The sequence below is a fragment of the Podarcis erhardii genome (genome assembly GCF_964252035.2).
Source record: "Podarcis erhardii genome assembly, chromosome: 1".
Classification (NCBI taxonomy): domain Eukaryota; kingdom Metazoa; phylum Chordata; class Lepidosauria; order Squamata; family Lacertidae; genus Podarcis; species Podarcis erhardii.
Genome location: NC_138497.1, coordinates 84,023,664 through 84,041,995, shown reverse-complemented (window position 1 = coordinate 84,041,995; position 18,332 = coordinate 84,023,664). Strand labels below are relative to the sequence as shown.

The 18,332-nt window shown below is 47.8% G+C and overlaps 1 protein-coding gene across 8 annotated transcripts in view; it reads left to right on the top strand.

Annotated features, from left to right (window-relative positions):
* Positions 1-16,716, top strand: part of P2RX3 (purinergic receptor P2X 3) — a 33,543-nt gene extending 16,827 nt beyond the window's left edge. For 5 of the 8 annotated variants that reach the window (XM_081877538.1, XM_081877541.1, XM_081877537.1 and 2 more), the window contains 10 exons: positions 7,049-7,120; positions 7,756-7,819; positions 8,566-8,659; positions 9,540-9,617; positions 10,779-10,920; positions 12,365-12,501; positions 13,682-13,775; positions 14,935-15,000; positions 15,528-15,605; positions 16,284-16,716. In XM_081877538.1, coding sequence (XP_081733664.1) covers positions 7,049-7,120; positions 7,756-7,819; positions 8,566-8,659; positions 9,540-9,617; positions 10,779-10,920; positions 12,365-12,501; positions 13,682-13,775; positions 14,935-15,000; positions 15,528-15,605; positions 16,284-16,409 — 951 coding nt within the window. In that variant the 3' untranslated portion in view covers positions 16,410-16,716. Of the gene's footprint in view, positions 1-5,277; positions 5,396-7,048; positions 7,121-7,755; positions 7,820-8,565; positions 8,660-9,539; positions 9,618-10,778; positions 10,921-12,364; positions 12,502-13,681; positions 13,776-14,934; positions 15,001-15,527; positions 15,606-16,283 lie in introns of all 8 variants that reach the window. The other 3 variants (XM_081877542.1, XM_081877543.1, XM_081877544.1) reach the window with 2 other exon arrangements.
* The last annotated feature ends 1,616 nt before the right edge of the window (positions 16,717-18,332 follow it).

The window sequence follows — 18,332 nt, the reverse complement described above, 5'->3', positions numbered from 1 at the left end:
AAAGGGGCCAGCGAAGTCCACATGCAGGCGTGACCATGGTGCTCGGGCGGACTCCCAGGACTGGACTGGGGCCCTTGGGGGATCTGGGCGGGATTCCTGGCAGGCCTGGCAGTGTTTGACCCAGGCCTCTATCTCTCCGTCGATCCCCGGCCACCACACATAACTCCTGGCAAGGGCCTTCATTCTTACTACCCCTGGGTGTGTCTCGTGTAGGGCTGTGAGGACCCTTTTGCGGAGGGGCTGGGGAACAACGACCCTGCTTCCCCATAACAGGCACCCCTTGTGGGCTGACAGTTCATGTTTGCGGGTTGTGTAGCCGGCGAATTCTGGCCCGGGGCTGCGGCTGGGCCATCCCCTCCACACCCAGTCCAGGACCCGGGAGATGACCCTATCTTTCTTGGAATGGTGTGCAACTTCTTGTGCCTGAATGGGGCGGTCAGGAAGCAGCTCCAGGCTCATAACCTCTTGTGCAGGTGCTGGGTCGGGGCCTGTTTCCGGTAGTGGTAGCCTGCTGAGGGCGTCTGCATGGCCCATCGCCTTTCCAGGGCGGTGAATCAGTGCATACTGGTAGCTGGCAAGGAAAATTGACCACCTGAGGACGCGAGGAGACAGCACTTGGGGGGTCTGCTTTTCGGGGGCAAACAAGCCAAGCAACGGCTTGTGGTCAGTCACCACGGTGAAGGGCCGCCCGTACAAGAAATCATGGAATTTTTTTACTCCCTTCACGATTGCCAGACCCTCCTTGTCGATTTGCGAGTAGTTCCGCTCGGTTTCGTTGAGTGTCTGGGAAAAGTATGCTACCGGTACCTCTCTTCCATCCGGGAGTTGGTGTCCCAGGACAGCGCCGATGCCATAGGGCGAGGCGTCGCATGCTAGCACCACCGGCAGCCTCTCGTCGAAGTGTGCCAAGACCGAGTTTGAGACAAGCAAGTCCTTGACTGCCTGGAATGCGGCCTCCTGGCGCTGGCCCCACACCCAAGGGGCCCGCTTGTCCAGGAGTCTGTGTAGGGGCTCCGCTACCGCCGCCTTGTGGGGAAGGAAGGAATGGTAAAAGTTCAATAATCCCAAGAAGGCCTGAAGTTCAGTCTTGTTCTTGGGCGCTGGGGCATCACAAATGGCCCGTACCTTGTCCCCAGTCGGGTGAACCCCTTCTGCATCCACCATAAATCCCAGAAAGTCCACTTGAGGCACTCCTAGTAGACATTTTTCCCGCTTCACCTTGAGACCCGCCATCTGGAAACGGTGCAGAACAGTGCGGAGGCGGTCCTCAAACTCCTCTGGTGTGGGCCCGGCAATCAACACATCATCAAAGAAGGGGGTGACACCAGGAATCCCTTTAAGGAGAGAGTCCATTAGATTCTGGAATATGCCTGGTGCCACGCTGACCCCGAATTGCAGCCGCTTTACCCTGAACGCTCCTCTGTGCGTCACAATCGTCTGTGCCTCTGCTGTGGCCTCATCTACTGGCAGCTGTTGATATGCTTGGGCCAAGTCCAGCTTGCCAAAAATTTTCGACCCAGCCAGGGTGGCAAGGACATGGCTGACCACTGGCACTGGGTATGCATGGGCCATGAGGGCCTTGTTTATGGTACATTTGTAGTCTGCGCAGATGCGGACCGAACCATTAGGCTTGACGGGTGTGACGATTGGGGTTTCCCAGGGGGCATTAGGCACCGGCTCCAGCACTCCTTGCTCCACGAGTCGGTCCAATTCCTCGTCTATACGGGGTTTCAGGGCGAATGGGACCCGGCGGGCCTTGAGCCTGACTGGTCGTACTGCGGGGTCAAGCTGTAGAGCAATGGGGGGGCCCGTATACTGTCCCAATTTCCCATCGAAAACCCCCGGAAACTCCTTGCATATGACGTCCACGTCCACTTGTAAGCTCATGTGGTTCACCCCGGTGATGGCTAGTCCCAGTGGTCCAAACCATGCCAACCCCAGTAAGCTAATGTAGGGGCCCTTGACCACAAGCAAGTCCAGTTGCCGCGTCCGCCCTCGGTATTGCACCCTGAAGGTCCCCACCCCCATTGTGGGGACCTTACGTTTCTGGAAGTCCCGGAGGGTGAATGGGGCCGGCCTGAGTTTGGGACCCCCAGTAGGACACAGTTTCCTTAAGGTCCTTGCCGAGATTATGGATAGAGTTGAACCCGTGTCAAGCTCCATGCGGCATGGGGCCCCCTCTATCTGTACCTCTACATAAATTTTCTCTACGTTGGGGTGGGGCAACTGGTATACCTGGAAGTCTGTGAGCTCCGTCGAGTTGCCTTGGTGCGTTGGGCCCCGGGACCTGGGGCTCTTGGATTGGTCATCTGATGCCTGGCTTCGGGTGGGCCGAGCCCGACACACCCGGGCGATGTGTCCCAATTTTCTGCACTGCCTGCACTCTGCGTTGCGGAAACGGCAGGTCCTCCTCTCGTGACTTTCTCCACAGCTTGCGCAGTTCCCTCCTTCTCGTCGAGGCAGCTGTGGTATGTGGGCTGCTTGAGTGCGCTGCTGTACTCGGTGCACCTCCTCCCTGTCGGATCCCGAGTCGTTGGTGAGGTCTTCGTGGTGGACCCTCGGTTGGGACGGCTGGCTCAGCCGTGCCTCTTACGTCGACCTCTCAGCAGCTTCCGTTGCCAGGGCCTCCTCCAGAGCGACCTGGAACGTTAGGTTCTTCTTAGCGTAGAGGCGTCGTTGCAGCTTCTCATCCTTCAGGCCACCGACGAGGCGGTCACGAAGCATGTTCTCCAGCTCTGAGAAGTTGCAGAACCGGGCAGCTTGGCGGAGAGAGGTCACAAACCCAGTTATGGTTTCCCCAGGGGCTTGCCGCTTTGCGTAGAAGGCATTTCGACAAGCCACCACTGAGGGCTGTGGCGAAAAGTGCCCCTTCAGCTGTTCCATTATTGTTTTGTATGGAACAGTAGCGACGTCTTCAGGCGCAAGGAGAGCCCGGGCGATTTCAAATGTCTCCTCTCCGCAGACGCTGAAGAATATTGCCCTCTTCTTGGCGTCTTCTTCATCGGTGACCCCTTTGGCTTCTAGGAGGAAGGTGAAACGGGAGGCGTACGCTTCCCAGTCTCCAGATGCTGGGTTGAATGGCGAGAAGCTGCTGTCAGTTGCCATTCTGAGTTCCTTGTGTCCCGGAGCTGAAGCCTGGATACACGGTGCGAGGCAGCGGTGCGGCAGGTGGCGGTGCTGCGGTGCTGTGTGTGGCAGTCAGCTCAGCGGGATCCCACCTTCGTCGCCAGTGAAATATACTCAGAGTCGCAAAGTGATTTCATGCTCTTTATTCAGCTCATAGTGGTGAGGAGGAATGAATGAATGTCCCCTCAAAGTATCTGCTTTATATACATTATTTACACAATGGGCTGCACATGATTGGCTAATTCCAGGATTCTACTGTAGGCCAATCAGGTTGTGGATTCACTTCTATCTGGAGCATGACTGGGTGGTTCCTGCTAACCAATCATACTGCTGCATTGTTCTAGGACCAATCAGACTGCTGCATTCTGAATCCTATTGTTCTAGGACCAATCAGACTGCTGCCTTTTGGAGCCTATTGTTCTAGGACCAATCAGACTGCTGCAGTTTGGATCCTATTCAACTCAGTACATAACAGGAATGTTGGGTGGCTGTGAAGGGGCCGCCCATCTCCTGGGCCCAGTGCTCCTGATTCTGAAGGAGCTGCAGCCAACATTTCAACTCCCCGCCCAGTTTCTATCGGGGAATTGGGGGGGGGGGTTAAATGGCGGCTCCCAGCCACAGGCAGTGCTTGCCAGCTAGAGCACTTTGTCATGTTACACCCCCAGCATCTGTCACCAAGGTAAAGATGGGGGGGGGTTAAGGTGAAATCCACCAGCATGCAAGTTGTTGTATTTGAACATCATTAATGGGTTATAGTATGCTTTGCTGTTTGTCTTATGGTTCAGTTTTCCTGCACCCCGCCCCCCACAAAAATGGGTAACACATATATTTGATACATTAAGTTAATTTTGTTTTTGTTTTTTATAATAAAAAAGACGGCACCTGAACAGGGTAGAAAATCATTCTGGCTTGCTGCTGTGCCTTTTAACAGCATCTTAATCAGCAGAGATCAGCAAATGAAAGCTTTTATGTCCTGGAGATAAGCATAATAATCTGCTAATGTCTTTACAGCTACAGTGGTACCTTGGTTCTCAAACTTAATCTGTTCCAGGAGTCCATTCGACTCCCAAAACTGTTTGAAAACCAAGGCGCAGCTTCCAATTGGCTGCAGGAGCTTCCTGCACTCAAGCGGAAGCCACACTGGATGTTTGGCTTCCGAAAAACGTTTGCAAATCGCAACACTTACTTATGGGTTTTCAGCGTTCAGGAGCCAATTTGTTCGACAACTAAACCATTTGAGAACCAAGGTACCACTGTATTCATAAAGGCATAAAGGACGGAGATGGTGTACGCAACATCACTTGTTTAAAATGCAGCTAGGTCATTTTTTTGGCTGTGGAAACATCCACTGCGCTCCCACTGGTGTTCAGAATACAGTGTGCACACAGCATTAGCCGCAATCCATATCTTTCCTGCACCCTATCTCTCCCCCCCCCCCCAATAGTGTGTTTTGATGTGTTTCCTCCCAAACCAACTTCGATCCAATATCGATCCAACAAAAAGGACAACCTTGCTGCTTTTTAAGCTGGTAACATGTACACAGTTCTTTTCTCATTTTGGATCGAAGCTGGTTTGGGTAAAATACATCAAAACTCAAGATTTAGTAAGGAACGGCAGGACTGATACAAGATAAATATGGATTGTGGCTAATGTGTGTATCCTGCTTTTCAAACCAGCAGTGGGAGTGCACTCTAAACGGAGTAAAGGGAATGTGTGGTTCAGCGAAGGCTCAGACATGGAGGGGACACCTCCAAACTCCAGCATCAGCCAGAGCCAAGCAGCTTTTCAGAGAGCTGCAAGGGGGAGGAAGAATCAGCAAAAAAATGCTTCCCCCCCGTCCTTCAGCAGAAACACCCCAACAGTGGAACTCTGTTCATAGGAGCTCAAGTTCTAAGCCACATGTTTCAATTTTGCTTGCCGAAAACTGCAACAGGGGAGAGGAACTGCCATAAAATGTTTTGGAAACTCCGAGTAACCTTTTTCCTTGGCAGACGTGGGAAAGTTGTGGCGCAGAAGAGAACTTTCCTTCTTAACTTATTGGAAAATTCAGAGTAATTCCAAGCACAGACTGTTTTCCTGCCCAGTCCCGAGGCAGATGCTTGAAAAAGGGAAACTCATTTTCTCCTAAGAGTTGCGGCTTCTTATTTCCAGACTTGACATTCCAGAACATAAGGGCTGCTCTGTGCTGTTTGTTTCAAGGTGGGACCTTGTTTCAGGATTACTTTACATGGAAATTTAGTTACTTCATTTTATGAACCAGGGATTCCAGGTAAGCTGTGCGGGAGAGGGGGAGATTTGAATTCGCGTCTCCCCAGTTTCATGCCAATACTCTAACCACTACACCACATTGCCTCTCTTACTTTTGTTTGTCCATCTATGTAAGCATTGTGAGGAGCCAGGGTCAATCTCAGTTCCTAGTGCCTGTGTGAAAAATGCAGCTGCAAGAATTCAGTTTTTTTAATCATGTGAACACCTTTAGGTATTTAGGCACCCCTAGGTGTGGAACATTTTACAAGTGTGCCATACAAATCCTTAGATTATATTGAAATTACACAGCTTTTAAAAAAGTTATTATTTATTGAAAAATTAAAAGGATTTTTGTACCCAGTATAAAATTGCAAGTGAAAAGAATAACAATTGTTAAAATACACCTGTGAAAAGAAGATTGTACTTATCCTAAACGTAACCTAATACTGTGTTTATACAGATGATTTCTAAATATTGTTAATTTTGTCCTTGGCAAGTCTACATTTGTACTTGTTTGTCTATTCCCAGTAACAAGGCTGGTGGACTGGCTGACTTGGCTCCCTCACCTTCTTGCTTGCTTACTCTGAGGCAGCCTTTGCTCCTGGCAACCAGCACCCTCTGGCTGGCCCCAGAGGCTCCTTTCGCCTGTGGCCAGGGCTGGTGCAGTAAATGGCTGTGCAAGCCTTTGGGAGGCAGAGATGCAAAAGGGCATCAGAGGAGGGAGGGGAGGAAAGAGAGGGATGGAGGCCAGTATTGCCTGCGGCACCCCTGACCGTTATTCAAGGCACCCCAGGGTGCCACGACACACTGGTTGAAAACCACTGGTGTACAGGATGCAGGTTCTCTGCACAAGTTCCCTTTCAAATGTTAAATGCAAAAGTGACTGTGCATATGGCTGAGTAGCTGCAGAAGAACAGCCAGAGAAAAGGGAGGGGGTTAATGTTAATTATTATTATTATTATTATTATTATTATTATTATTATTATTATTATTACCCCGCCCATCTGGCTGAGCTTCCCCAGCCACTCTGGGCGGCTTCCAATCAAGTGTTAAAAACAATACAGCATTAAAGGTTAACCCTTTCTGATGAAAAAAATCCTCCCCAGCAACTTTTCTCCCTGAGAAGGAAGGGTACCCCCCCAAAAAAACCTTTTCCTCCCCAGTGGTGGAAAAGCTTGAGTGAGTGCTCAAGGGAGGAAGAGGGAGGGGTTTTTTTTTAAAGAAAAAGAAAAGTGTTGTTGTTTTAAAAAAATATATGCACAATTGCATCTCCTTTCCAATTCGTTGCCTCAGGGTCTTATTTTTAAAATTCTAATCCATTACAAAAATAGTCACAGGTCTGGTATGGTGAATTTTTGCAAACTTATTGAGAGTTGGTTGCAGCTGACTAACATTGGTCGATGTGGACAGGCAGGCTCATAAAAAAGTGTTTGCTTGTCCCAGTCTCTTAGTCTGTGCTTTGATCCTTGCCTGGATGTTCTCTGATTCTTTCCCACCCATTGCTTCACTTGGCATACTCTTCTTCAACTTGTCGTTTGGGTTTAATTTTGCATTTTATTTTCTTGATCTGTGACCGCAGTAACTCATTTGTTCACCATTCTTCTGTCTCTGTGCCCTTCCTTGCGACAACGTGAACTTTCCTCTCCTTTCCCACCCCGCTCCCACCTGCTCCTAGGGAACATCGGTCTTTGTGATCATCACCAAACTCATTGTGACGAAGAACCAGTTCCAAGGCGTCTGCCCTGATGTAAGCAGGTCAGGCAAGAGAGGGTGAAGGGAGGTGGCATGGGGCTGTGGTTTCTCCTGCCATGTCTTCCGTGCTCTAGACAAAAAGGAGCTTAGCCTTTTGTGCTCCCCTCCTTAGCTATTCCTTTGAGAAGACTATCCTGGTGGCAGAGGAAGCTTTGCAGCAGAAGCTGTCAGTGTGGTGGGGCAGAGCTGCAGAGCCTCCCTCCTGACGCCATGTAGCTTGCTTGAAGCGGATGTGCTGGGGCACAGTGGCAGCAACGTGGGTACAGCCAGTCCGGTGTTCTTGCTGGTGGCAGCTCTGACGTTCCGCACTGGCCTGTTCATTTTGGAGTATAAAAAGCTGCCTTCACCGTCTAGCTCAGAACTGCTCACACTAATTGGCTACATTGGTGGCAGAGAAAGGGGCGGGATAGAGTTCATGGATTTTATTAATGGGCTCCTTCCCCCCAAAAAAGAAATTTAAGGACTGATTGTGAATGAGACAGGGTGAGGATCGGGAGCTAAGATATTCTTAGCTCCCTCAGGAGTCTGAGCATCTCAGAACAGGGGGACAAGGTAACTGGGAACTAATATTGGAAACATTAGAGGTTTATTCTCTCTGCCCATCTCTTCTCTTTCCTGTTTCATAAATAGCCGGGGTACAAGTGCATGGGGGACAAAGACTGCAAGAAGCCCGTCCCCACCGCCACAGGAGCAGGTAAGCAACGGACAACAGACAAGGAAGGAACAATGTATAAATGAAAGGCTTGTCTTTACCTTTCATTGTCACTGTGAAATGTATTGGCTTTGGCTCATCGCTGGCAGAATGATCTATACACCATTGACCTACTTTTTTTCATACCCAATGGTCTGAGGGCACATGAATGATGCTGTGACAGTCCGGGGGGGGGGGAGCCAAGCAGGGGCTGGTTGGTACTTGGATTGCTCTGTACAGAATTTTATTTTTAGAACAATTTCTGGAATGACAGGAAGGATAAATAGTTGGAATGTGTGGAACTTATTTTTCCCACCATACGTTCTTGAGTTGTGTTGAAACAAGACAGGCACCCAGCACAGGAAAAATGGTGGTTTAAAAAGAATAATGTGGCTTTAGAGATTATTTTGATTAAGACTGTCCGCAGGCTCTAGCTGAATCAGCTCCCAAACCAAATCAGGCCAGTTCAGGTTGACCTGGGGTTCAGCCAGGTTGAGGCAGTCTTGGATTGCCCCACAGTGGATTGGATGTGCTTGATCAAAAGGCGGGTGGTTGGGTGGCGGCTGAGGAGAGCGTGGAGACTGCAATGGACCCCTTATAATGAGCTGGAGAGTTCCATCCAGTTTTGCTATTTGAGGTGAACTACAAATTCTCAAGTAGTCTTTAAATGAAGGCATGGCTTCCTGACATGCTGAGCTTTGCTTTTTTTTTACCATGACATTTTCCTGATGGAGTGTTTCCTTCTGCAGGGATCCTGACGGGCCGATGTGTTAATTACAATTCCACTTTCCAGACCTGTCAGATCCAGGGTTGGTGCCCAGCAGAGGTGGACAATGTAAACGTGTAAGTGCTTGGACCATGATTATTTCAAAGAGAAGGAACATTGACCCCACTGTGAACCTTCAATCAGAGCTGGCACCCTAGTCAACTGACTAGTCAAATAATGCCCAGCGGACCCACCAACTCTTGCCTGTAGTCAAATATTTCTTGAGGCCAAAAATGTCCTTGCGTAGGTGCTGGCTTAGCTTTTCCATTCGTTTTAATCTGACCTGGAAGGACAGGATGGTTCTTTGACAGTTATCCCAGTACTGATCCAGTGCCTTCTTAAGACTTCCAGCTTCAGGTGACTTGAGCATCATAACCAGGCCCCAACTGGTGGATGCATGAAATGTCTTAGTGCCTCACAGACAAGTATAGGCTTGTTCCTGATTTAAAATGAGGAAATCCCCCATATACAGCAATTTTTTAAAAAATAATCTTGCACGGAAACCTGAAACCTCAACATGAACTATATTGCCACTATCAGAGATCATTGAATCATAGACTTGTAGATTTGGAAGGAGTCCCAAGGGTCATCTAGTCCAACCCCCTGCAATGTGGGAAAACTCAGCTCAAGCATCCGTGACAGCTGGCCACCCAATCTCTGCTTAAAAACCTCCAAGGAAGGAGTTATTTCATCTTATTTCACCTGATTATTTCATTTGATTAAAAGGTGGTGATGTGGTCATATCCTTCACCACATCTGAGTCAGCAATCTTCTTCAAGAGGTCGAGATATGCCCCACTGAAAGCACAGAGGGAAATGGCTAGCAGGGCTTAGGAGGAATAGCCAGGAGACATTTGCCACTTGAGGCAGTCCCCTCACTTTGCCTAATGGCTGGGCCAGCCCTGCAGTACTCCGCCCTGTTCCAAATAATCAATTTCCTTTACTTTTCTCCCTGCAGACCTGTCATGCTAGAAGCAGAAAACTTCACCCTCTTCATTAAGAACAGCATCCGTTTCCCCCTGTTCAATTTTGAAAAGTGAGTAAAGGGGCTCCAGCCTATAAACCTGAGTGGGGATGGCATTCAGGAATATGGCTCCTGATACACTTGGTCTGAAAGCTGCCCTTTGGAAATTTCCCTTGGCCAGAGGTTTTCCTCATCCCGCTGGAATTGTGTTCTCTGGCAGTTGCAGGAGGGCTCCGTGCAAAGGGTGGGAAGTGGTGGCACAGACTGATAGTGGCTGGGTTGCAACAGGCCTCCTGGGCCATCAAACCAGTCTGCAGCATAGGGCAGGGACAGGGAACTGTGCGGCTCTCCCCCCACCAATACTCTTGGACTCCAGCTCCCATCAGCCCCAGTCAGCATGCCCAGTAGTCAGAAATGATGGGAACTGTTCCTTATCTGCAGCATAGCCATAGCCACTGGATGGCATTTGGTTGAGTATGTCATCTCTGTCAAGCACAGTCTGATGCAGATTCCCAAATCTGGTGGCCACCAGGTGATGGGAATTGTAGTCTGGAACACCTGGAGGGCATGGCTAGTGTGCAGTGTAGTGGGTGCAGGTTGCATGTCAGCAAAGCAGGCTCTTCCACACCAATATTATTCTTTCCTCTCTAGAGATTCAGGTTTGGGGGGGGGTTGCGAACAGTAAGAATGTGAATTGTGCCAGCAAGCATCTGTGGAGAAAGAGAGAGAGAGAGAGAGAGAGAGAGAGAGAGAGAGAGAGAGAGACCCCTATAATGACCTCTCTCCCTCATAGTGTCTCCAAGCAAGTTATTTTTATTTATTTTATTTCATAAAATTTATATATTTAGCATTTATTGATTGTAAGGTGAAACCTCAAAGCAGTCCATATTGACTCTGCATTCCCCTTGGCCACTGGGGAGAGTCAGGGCTTGCTGTTTCATTGTTAAGCAAGTTGTGCCGAAGAAGTAGACTGGGAAGGTTCAGAGAGCAGCTCACACATCCCCTAGCAAATGTTGCAGTTCTTCTGGCCGGTCTCTTTCACCCTGTGATGGCTGTGGCTCTAGTGTCACCTCCAATTACTTCTAGGTGAAAGGAGCAGTAGGGCAGGCTCCTCAGACCGAGTTGCATTGCACCACCAAGCCCTGACTTTTCTTGCCTCTGACTTTCCCCACTCTCTTCATTTGGGGCTCAGCAGTTTTCGTCTCAGTCTGACTTGCTTTGCCTCCTTCCCAGGGGAAACCTCCTTCCCAACCTCACAGCTGAAGATATCAAGAGATGCCGCTTCAACCCGGTGGAGCAACCATTCTGCCCCATCCTGCGCCTTGGGGATATAGTGAAATTTGCTGGGCAAGACTTTGCCCAATTGGCTGACACAGTGAGTATTACTGCTGCCAATATGAAACACTAGGATGGGTGCTCTGTGGCTGCTGTGGGGTAATGGCCAGGATTGCAGTTTTGAGCATTGGAAGCCTAGTTTCTGACCTGAATCTCCCCCTCAGCTGTGATGCTTTCTCCGTGGTCTTGGGAACTCACTGATACACAGTCTGTCCTACCTTGCAAGGCTGCTGAAATTCTAAAGTACAGCTCTGATCTCCTTAGAGATCAGAGCAGGGATATAAATGTACATCAGAACCACTGAAATAAATGGTGCAACAGTGGTACCAGGATGAAAGCATTTGCAAACAGAGATTGCAGGGACCACAGGCATGGGGATAGGGTAGATAACTTTATGGTGATGTTCATAAGATTACACCCCAGTACTTTGGAGATGCTACTCTTCAGCCCCTCCAAATAGAGCTCTGAAATCCTGGAGAGCTGCTGCCACTCAGTGTGGACAATATTGAACTTCATGGACCACTTTCTGGAAGCTTGGGTGCAACTCAGCTTACAGAAAGAGGGAGTTAGAACAGATAGTGTAGGAATCTGGAGGTTGCTTACTCTAGCTCTGTTCCTTTGATCTCTACGCTGACTTCTCTATCTTTTGGTATTAAGACTGATATCCTTAAGCTGCATCCTCTCTAACTTTCGCCTCCCTCTCCCTCTCCTCTTTTGGACCTTGAGATGAGAGGTCAACAAAAGAAGCAAGCATATTATTTCTCCAGCCTAGTTAGCTTAAAACTAGAACCTCTACCCTACCCAAGTTATGTGCTTCCCATAATAAAATCATTTGCTACTTTTCCTCAACAAGGGTCTGTGTGTGACCATAACAGGCAAACCTTCACACTTACAGTTACAAGCTGTCTCAATTCCATTACTGATGGTCTCTGTCTCTGTTTAAAGCAGATTTCTATCATCCTAATGGATCCAGAATAGCTACCACTCATTCACAATCCATTGGTAGCCAGGATTAGAACCCTTCACACCATGTGTAAGCATGAATTAAAAAGATGGTGGTGGGGAAAACCCATCCTTGTACTATACAGTGGTACCTTGGTTTTCGAACGTAAAATGTTCCGGAAGACCGTTCGAGTTCTGAAACGTTCGAAAACCCAAAACTCAATACAGAAGCCTTAATACAGAAAACACAGTATGGAAAACTCAGTACAGAAGCCTCATGGCATGTTCGACTTCCAAGGTGCATTAGAAAACTGAAATGTTTGTCAACAAAGACGTTTGGAAACTGATGTACCACTGTATTTTAGTGACCCTAATTTGCACAATAAAATAAAACATAATTTAATTAGTATGACGTGATCTTGGGCCACATGCCTTTAGAACTGGCTCTGTGTCTATGAAGTTCCTTGTCCCTGCTTAGTGGCCAGAAACTCCCTGCTCAGCTTGTAGGGAGATTTTGCCTGAGGGTGTGTTTTTCCGCACAGGGTGGGATAATAGGGATCAAGATCGGATGGGTGTGTGACCTGGACCATTCTTGGGATCGCTGTGTCCCCAGCTATTCATTCAACCGGCTTGATGGTGTCTCTGAGAAGAACAAAGTCTCTAATGGATACAATTTCAGGTAAGTGCACAGCTTCTCAGCCCTCAATCAAAACCAATACTCGGAATCCCTTCCCCTGTTGCAATGACTTTGTAAATTAAGATTCCTCCCCACATTCTCACCCTTGCTGTGGCTTGTGAACATGCTGTCCTGTGCACTTTCGCGCCCACCCACACATCTTCCACCTGCTTTTCCCCCTGTGCAGATACACCAGAGGCAGCCCTCATTATATATGACTTTTCAGCTGCAGAACTCGTCTCACACATAAGACAAATCTGCTCTGTACATAAATGCAGGTGTCCTTACTCTGCCAGCCACACACAGAGAACAAAGGGGAAGAATGGCAGTTCAGTAGCAGAGGGCACAATTTGCATGCAGAAGGTGCCTGCTTCAACCCTTGCTATTTCTAGGTGAATTATCAGATAGGTGAAAGAAAGAAAAATCTGTTTGAGAATTTGAATCGCTTCTGTCAGTCAGAATAGACCAACAGTCATCAATATTTTGAGACCTGGGACCCACCTTTAACCCAGACTTGCATTTGACACCCATTTCATATCCTTTTTACCACATATTTTGTATGATAGTTGTGCTACTGTTGCAGCCCATCTTAGATCAGGCTGTGAGATAGCAGTGTTTCCTGACACACCCACAGCAGACCAATGGAGTAGAAGGTATTGAGTCTAGCTCATTTTGAAACAGCTTCCTGTGTATTTTGGGGTCCCAGCACCTTTAATTGTTTCATTTATTTCTCATGGTGTGATAGGAAGTTTTGTAACTAAGTACTGGTGTGTTGAGGCACTCAGGGTTCTATCCAATGAAGTTGCCGATTTCCCCAAAGACTTTTGCTTGTGCAACAGAACTTCTCCCTCTCCCTGTACACCCACCCATTCTGTCCCCTTAACCTTCTAGAGCACATGGGAAGTGGAGAGGGAAGGGAAGTCCTTGTGTGAACAGGATGGCTCTGTTGGATACTACCCACAGTTTGCAAGTAACAGCCTTAGTGCCTTCTAGCTGCTCGCTGGCAAGCATTCTATTGCAGGTTCACAGCCTTCCGACTCTCCTCTTCTACTGTTACAACCATCCAATGGCACCTCACCGTTATGTTTATCTTGCATGGATGTGTATGTACATACAATCATGTATTTGCTGTCGGCCTAAACAGACCCATGGACTTGTGTGTGTCCCTTTCTCTCTCCCACAGATATGCCAAATACTACAAGCAAGAGAATGGCACAGAGTTCCGCACCCTCATGAAAGCCTTTGGCATTCGCTTTGATGTTCTGGTATACGGGAATGTGAGTGGCACAGGGCAACTGCGCAAACAGAAAGCAATGGCTAGGCAGAGGCCTTATGGGATATGGTGGGAGAGAGTTAAATCTTAACTAATGCCCAGGGAGTTCAAAGCCCAGGTCCTTATGCATTTACAAAGGCAATATGTCTTGCAAAGGGTACTTGTAGCACAATCCTATACATTTCTATCCTGATGAGCCTCATGAAATTCAAGGGAATGTACTTCCAGGTGTCCAATTGTAGGATTTCAGCTACAGTATTTTAATGAAAGGAATCAGGTTGATCCAGATTGAGGCTGCAGTCCTGACCATGTCTATTCAGAAGTAAACACTATTGGATTCAGTGGGATTTACTAGCAGTTCGAAAGCACGTCAAAGTGCAAGTTGATAAATAGGTACCACTCTGGTGGGAAGGTAAACAACATTTCTGTGTGCTGCTCTGGTTCGCCAGAAGTGGCTTAGTCATGCTGGGCATGTGACCCAGAAGCTGTACGCCGGCTCCCTCGGCCAATAAAGCGAGATGAGTGCAGCAACCCCAGAGTCATCAGCGACTGGACCTAATGGTCAGGGGTCCCTTTACCTTAAGTGGGGTTAGGATTACAGCCCAAGTTAGTTGAAATCAGAAGAGCAGCTTTTGGGGGGCGTTTTTAATGAATTCTATATCAACGAAACATAAAGTAAAACAGTGCTAACAGAAATGAATCTCTAAAGTAAATAAGAAGTGGCAACGTTAGGATCTTGAAGGATATGCACACATTCAAAAATTATTCTTTCAAAACATCACAAATAAAACCCATCTTTTCACAAAGGTGTTCAGATGCTGCTGGTTACCCATTCTTCTGTAGTATGTTAATTAATCAATAATTCCATATTGAATTATTATTGTGGAACTGTGGATCCTTGACCATCAAAGTGACACCAGTGGCTATGGCAAAGATGGTAGCCTGGAATGATTAAGATGGCAGTGGCATCCACGACTGTGGCCCTTCTACAGAGCGCTGCAAGCTAAGGTAGAGGTGCTTTCATGAATAGCCCAAGAACGCCTTTCACAACTGGAGGGGGAGCCATTTTGGTGGTATCATAGTTCACTGACATTTATTCCAATCCTCTGATTCTTCAAGGAGAACTGCTTTTGGTATGCTAACGTTGTCTTGTGTTCCCTCAGGCTGGGAAATTCAACATCATCCCAACCCTCATCAACACAGTGGCAGCCTTCACGTCTGTTGGGGTGGTAAGCATTTTGGATTGCCCAAGGTTTTGTCATGTCTTCTCTCCTTTCATTGTTTAGTCCAAAGAACTGGTTGGATTTCACCATTCATGGGTTTTAGTTCTCAGAACTTCACACACCTGATTAGGACAAGGTTCTCTAGAGCAGTGTGGACACATTTTCAGCCCAAGAGCTACATTTCCTTCTGGACAGCCAGAGTGCTCTTGTCCAAACTTCCCACAGGCATTTGGCTGGCCACTGTGAGAACAGGATATTGGACTACATGGACCATTGGCCTGATACACCAGCCTCTCTTTATGTCCGTATGGATTCTCTGACTGGGGATGAGAGTGGAAAGTGCTGGGTTTTAGGAAGCTCCGGAGGATCAAGGATTTGAGCTTCCTTTTGGACAGGAAGCTTTTTCTAATCTGAAAATGTTGATTAATGCACCAGTCAGTCAGTTATGCCCAGAGTTGCTTCTTCTGCTGTACCATTTTGCCTGGCCACTTCTCCTGTGAGAGGCCATTTCACCTGTTCTCTTCTCACTTCAGGGGACAGTCTTGTGTGACATTATTCTCCTCAACTTCCTGAAGGGAGCAGATCAGTACAAGGCCAAGAAATTTGAAGAGGTGGGTCTCTACAGTACACAGTTAAGTTCATTGCCAGCAAAAGTACCCCCGTGCCAGTAGACCTCAGCTTTTTCAGACCAGGAGCCTCTTATGGTTGCAGTGCTGCTGTTGTAACCCATCTTATGTCAAATGATGACCTAGCAGTGCATCTTGGCCCACCAGCTGAAGATCAATTATAGTAGACTCTGCTCGCTATGGGGAAAACTCCCCTCTACTCCCCTTTTTACCTCCGCCCCCAGCCTTGTTCACACGTAACACTGAACCAAACCATGACTCAGTGTAAATGAGCAAGTGTGCTGGTGCACAGTTAGAACACTGCAGCCTCTTCACTTCTTCCCTGCTCTTGCCCTGTCAGAAGGAGTTAAGTCACAGTCTGCAGAGTAGAGCATGAGAAGAAATGTTCAGGATTGTGCAAGCTAGTGTGGAGCAGGGGTTAAGAGTGTTGGGCTAGGCCCTAGGAGATCCAGGATCAAATCCCCACTTGGCAGTGAAGCTCATTAGGTAACTTTGGGCAAGTCACTGTGTCTTGGCCTAACTTAACCTCTCTGGGTTGTTGTGGGGAGAACCATGTATGCCACCTTGAGCTCCTTAGAGGAAAAGTATGATATAGAGGTAATAAATAGGGATAATAATGATTCCTCTAAAAGGTAACAGCTTTCTGTCTCTCTCCGCACCCAGGTGTCAGAGAAAGTGTTGCATCCAGACACTTCTGGAAGCCCCATTTACCAGAACAACCAGACCCTGGGACGTCGTTGTGAGGAGAAACAGTCAACTGATTCAGGCACCTTCTCAATTGGACTCTAACAGACAGACATGTGAAGAGGACATTAACAAATTTCCTGCATTGCTCTGCTGTCATGGGTGCTGCCCCACATAACAGCCCTTCAATTTGGATCCTTCTGTCACATCGCACCACTGGGGTTGAGGGAACTGGTTGGTTGGTTTCAGTTTACTTTGTGCTTCCCAATTCTCTCTCTCCCCCTCTCTGTTTTTTTCTCAGTTTCACATCATGGCCCACCTCTCCCAGGGAAGCTTGTGAGTCTTAACTTGTCAGAGACTCATATCCCCTCTCACCTCTTTCTTGAGAAAATAGCCACAACAAAAAGTGTTACTTAAAGAAAAGGAGATTCCTGGGTCACCAACACCAGTGCATTAAAAGTGGGTGTGGGATGATCATCCAAAAAAACTCTTAAGAGTTCCAGTAGAACAGGAAAATGTATCAGTGGAAAACTGCTTTTCACACTGAACCCATGAATCTCAGATTCACTATGGGGTGGCATGACATCAGCATCACATCTCCACCTTGTGAGCTGAGCTGTACCATGTGGTGACATTACATAAGAACACCTAAAGTCCCAACTAGACCAGCATCCTAGTCTCACAGTGGCCAGACACATGCCTGTGGGAAGCACACATGCAGGACTTGTGTGCAGCAGTCCTCTCCCCACTTGAGAATTCCACCAACAGGAATACAGGGGCAGCCAGTGGATGTTGGACAGAGCCATGATGGCTAGCAGCCATTGATAACACTCACCCTCTTTTAAAGCCATTCAACTTGGTACCATCATTACATCTAGTAAGACCAAATGTCATACTTTAACTGTGCAGAGTGCAGAAGTTCTTCTTTTTGTTTCTCCCAAATTTTCCAATATTTAACTTACTGGATGGCTGAGTTCTAGTATTATGAGAGATGGAGAAGTTTTCTCACATGACCTTTGTGTTGATCCATGTGACAGTATTTTATGCAGAGATGGAGAAGTTTAAAACACTGTCACATGGATCAACACAAAGGTCACGTGAGAGGGTGGTGGTTAGGGAGCTTTGACCACTCCTTCGCCTACCAAATGGCCAGGCCTTTTTGGCAAAGTGATGGAAGTTTCTGAATAAAAATAAATATGCATGCGTAATCTATGAGGCAAGAAAACATGGGTGTGCTGTAAATAGTGGTGGGTTTGTTTGTTTTTCATTCTGTGAGAACGCTGATAGGTACTCCCTACTCCAAGAGCAGTGGAGACAATATAGCCTTTGGATGAGAGAGAGCCAGAGACTTACGATGTCTAATATTGGTTCCATTTTCAAATGTAGAAGCAGGGTCCAGTGGAAGAAAGTCGGCCCCTGCAGCAGACACCACAGCTCCTAATCCTACATCAGGTTCCCCAAAGGAACATTAAAAGCTGCCTTATACCCAGCTAGATCACTGGTCCATCTAGTCCACTACTGTCTTCATTGCTTTGCAGTAGCTTTCTGAATTTTTTCAGATGTGAATCTTTCCCCCCCTACCTGGAAACTGAACCTTCAACGTGCAATTCAGATGCTCTATGATAGAGCTAAGGCACTTCCCCAAAGCAACAGTTGGGACCACTGGAGCCTCTCCTGCTGCTTTCAGCCCACTAAACTTGTAGCTCGATCTACCCCACATTCAAAACTGGCAAGTGCTTCCCCACCACTCCAGCCTCGCTATTGCCAAGCACTGACCCCAATCTCAGGTGACCTACCCTTTCAGGAAAAACAACCCCCAACTGTTTGCCTCCCCCCAGGAAACATCCGCTCATCTTCTCATACTGGTAGCAAACACTCCGCCCAGGAAAGGATGGTCATCCGGCAGGTGTAACATGGATTTATGATGTAAATTCTTTTGGAAGGTTCATAGCTTGATCAAGTGAGAGCAATATGCGTGTCCTTCTGCTGGATTGGAAACTGTCATGCATGCACTGTCGTTCGCATTTG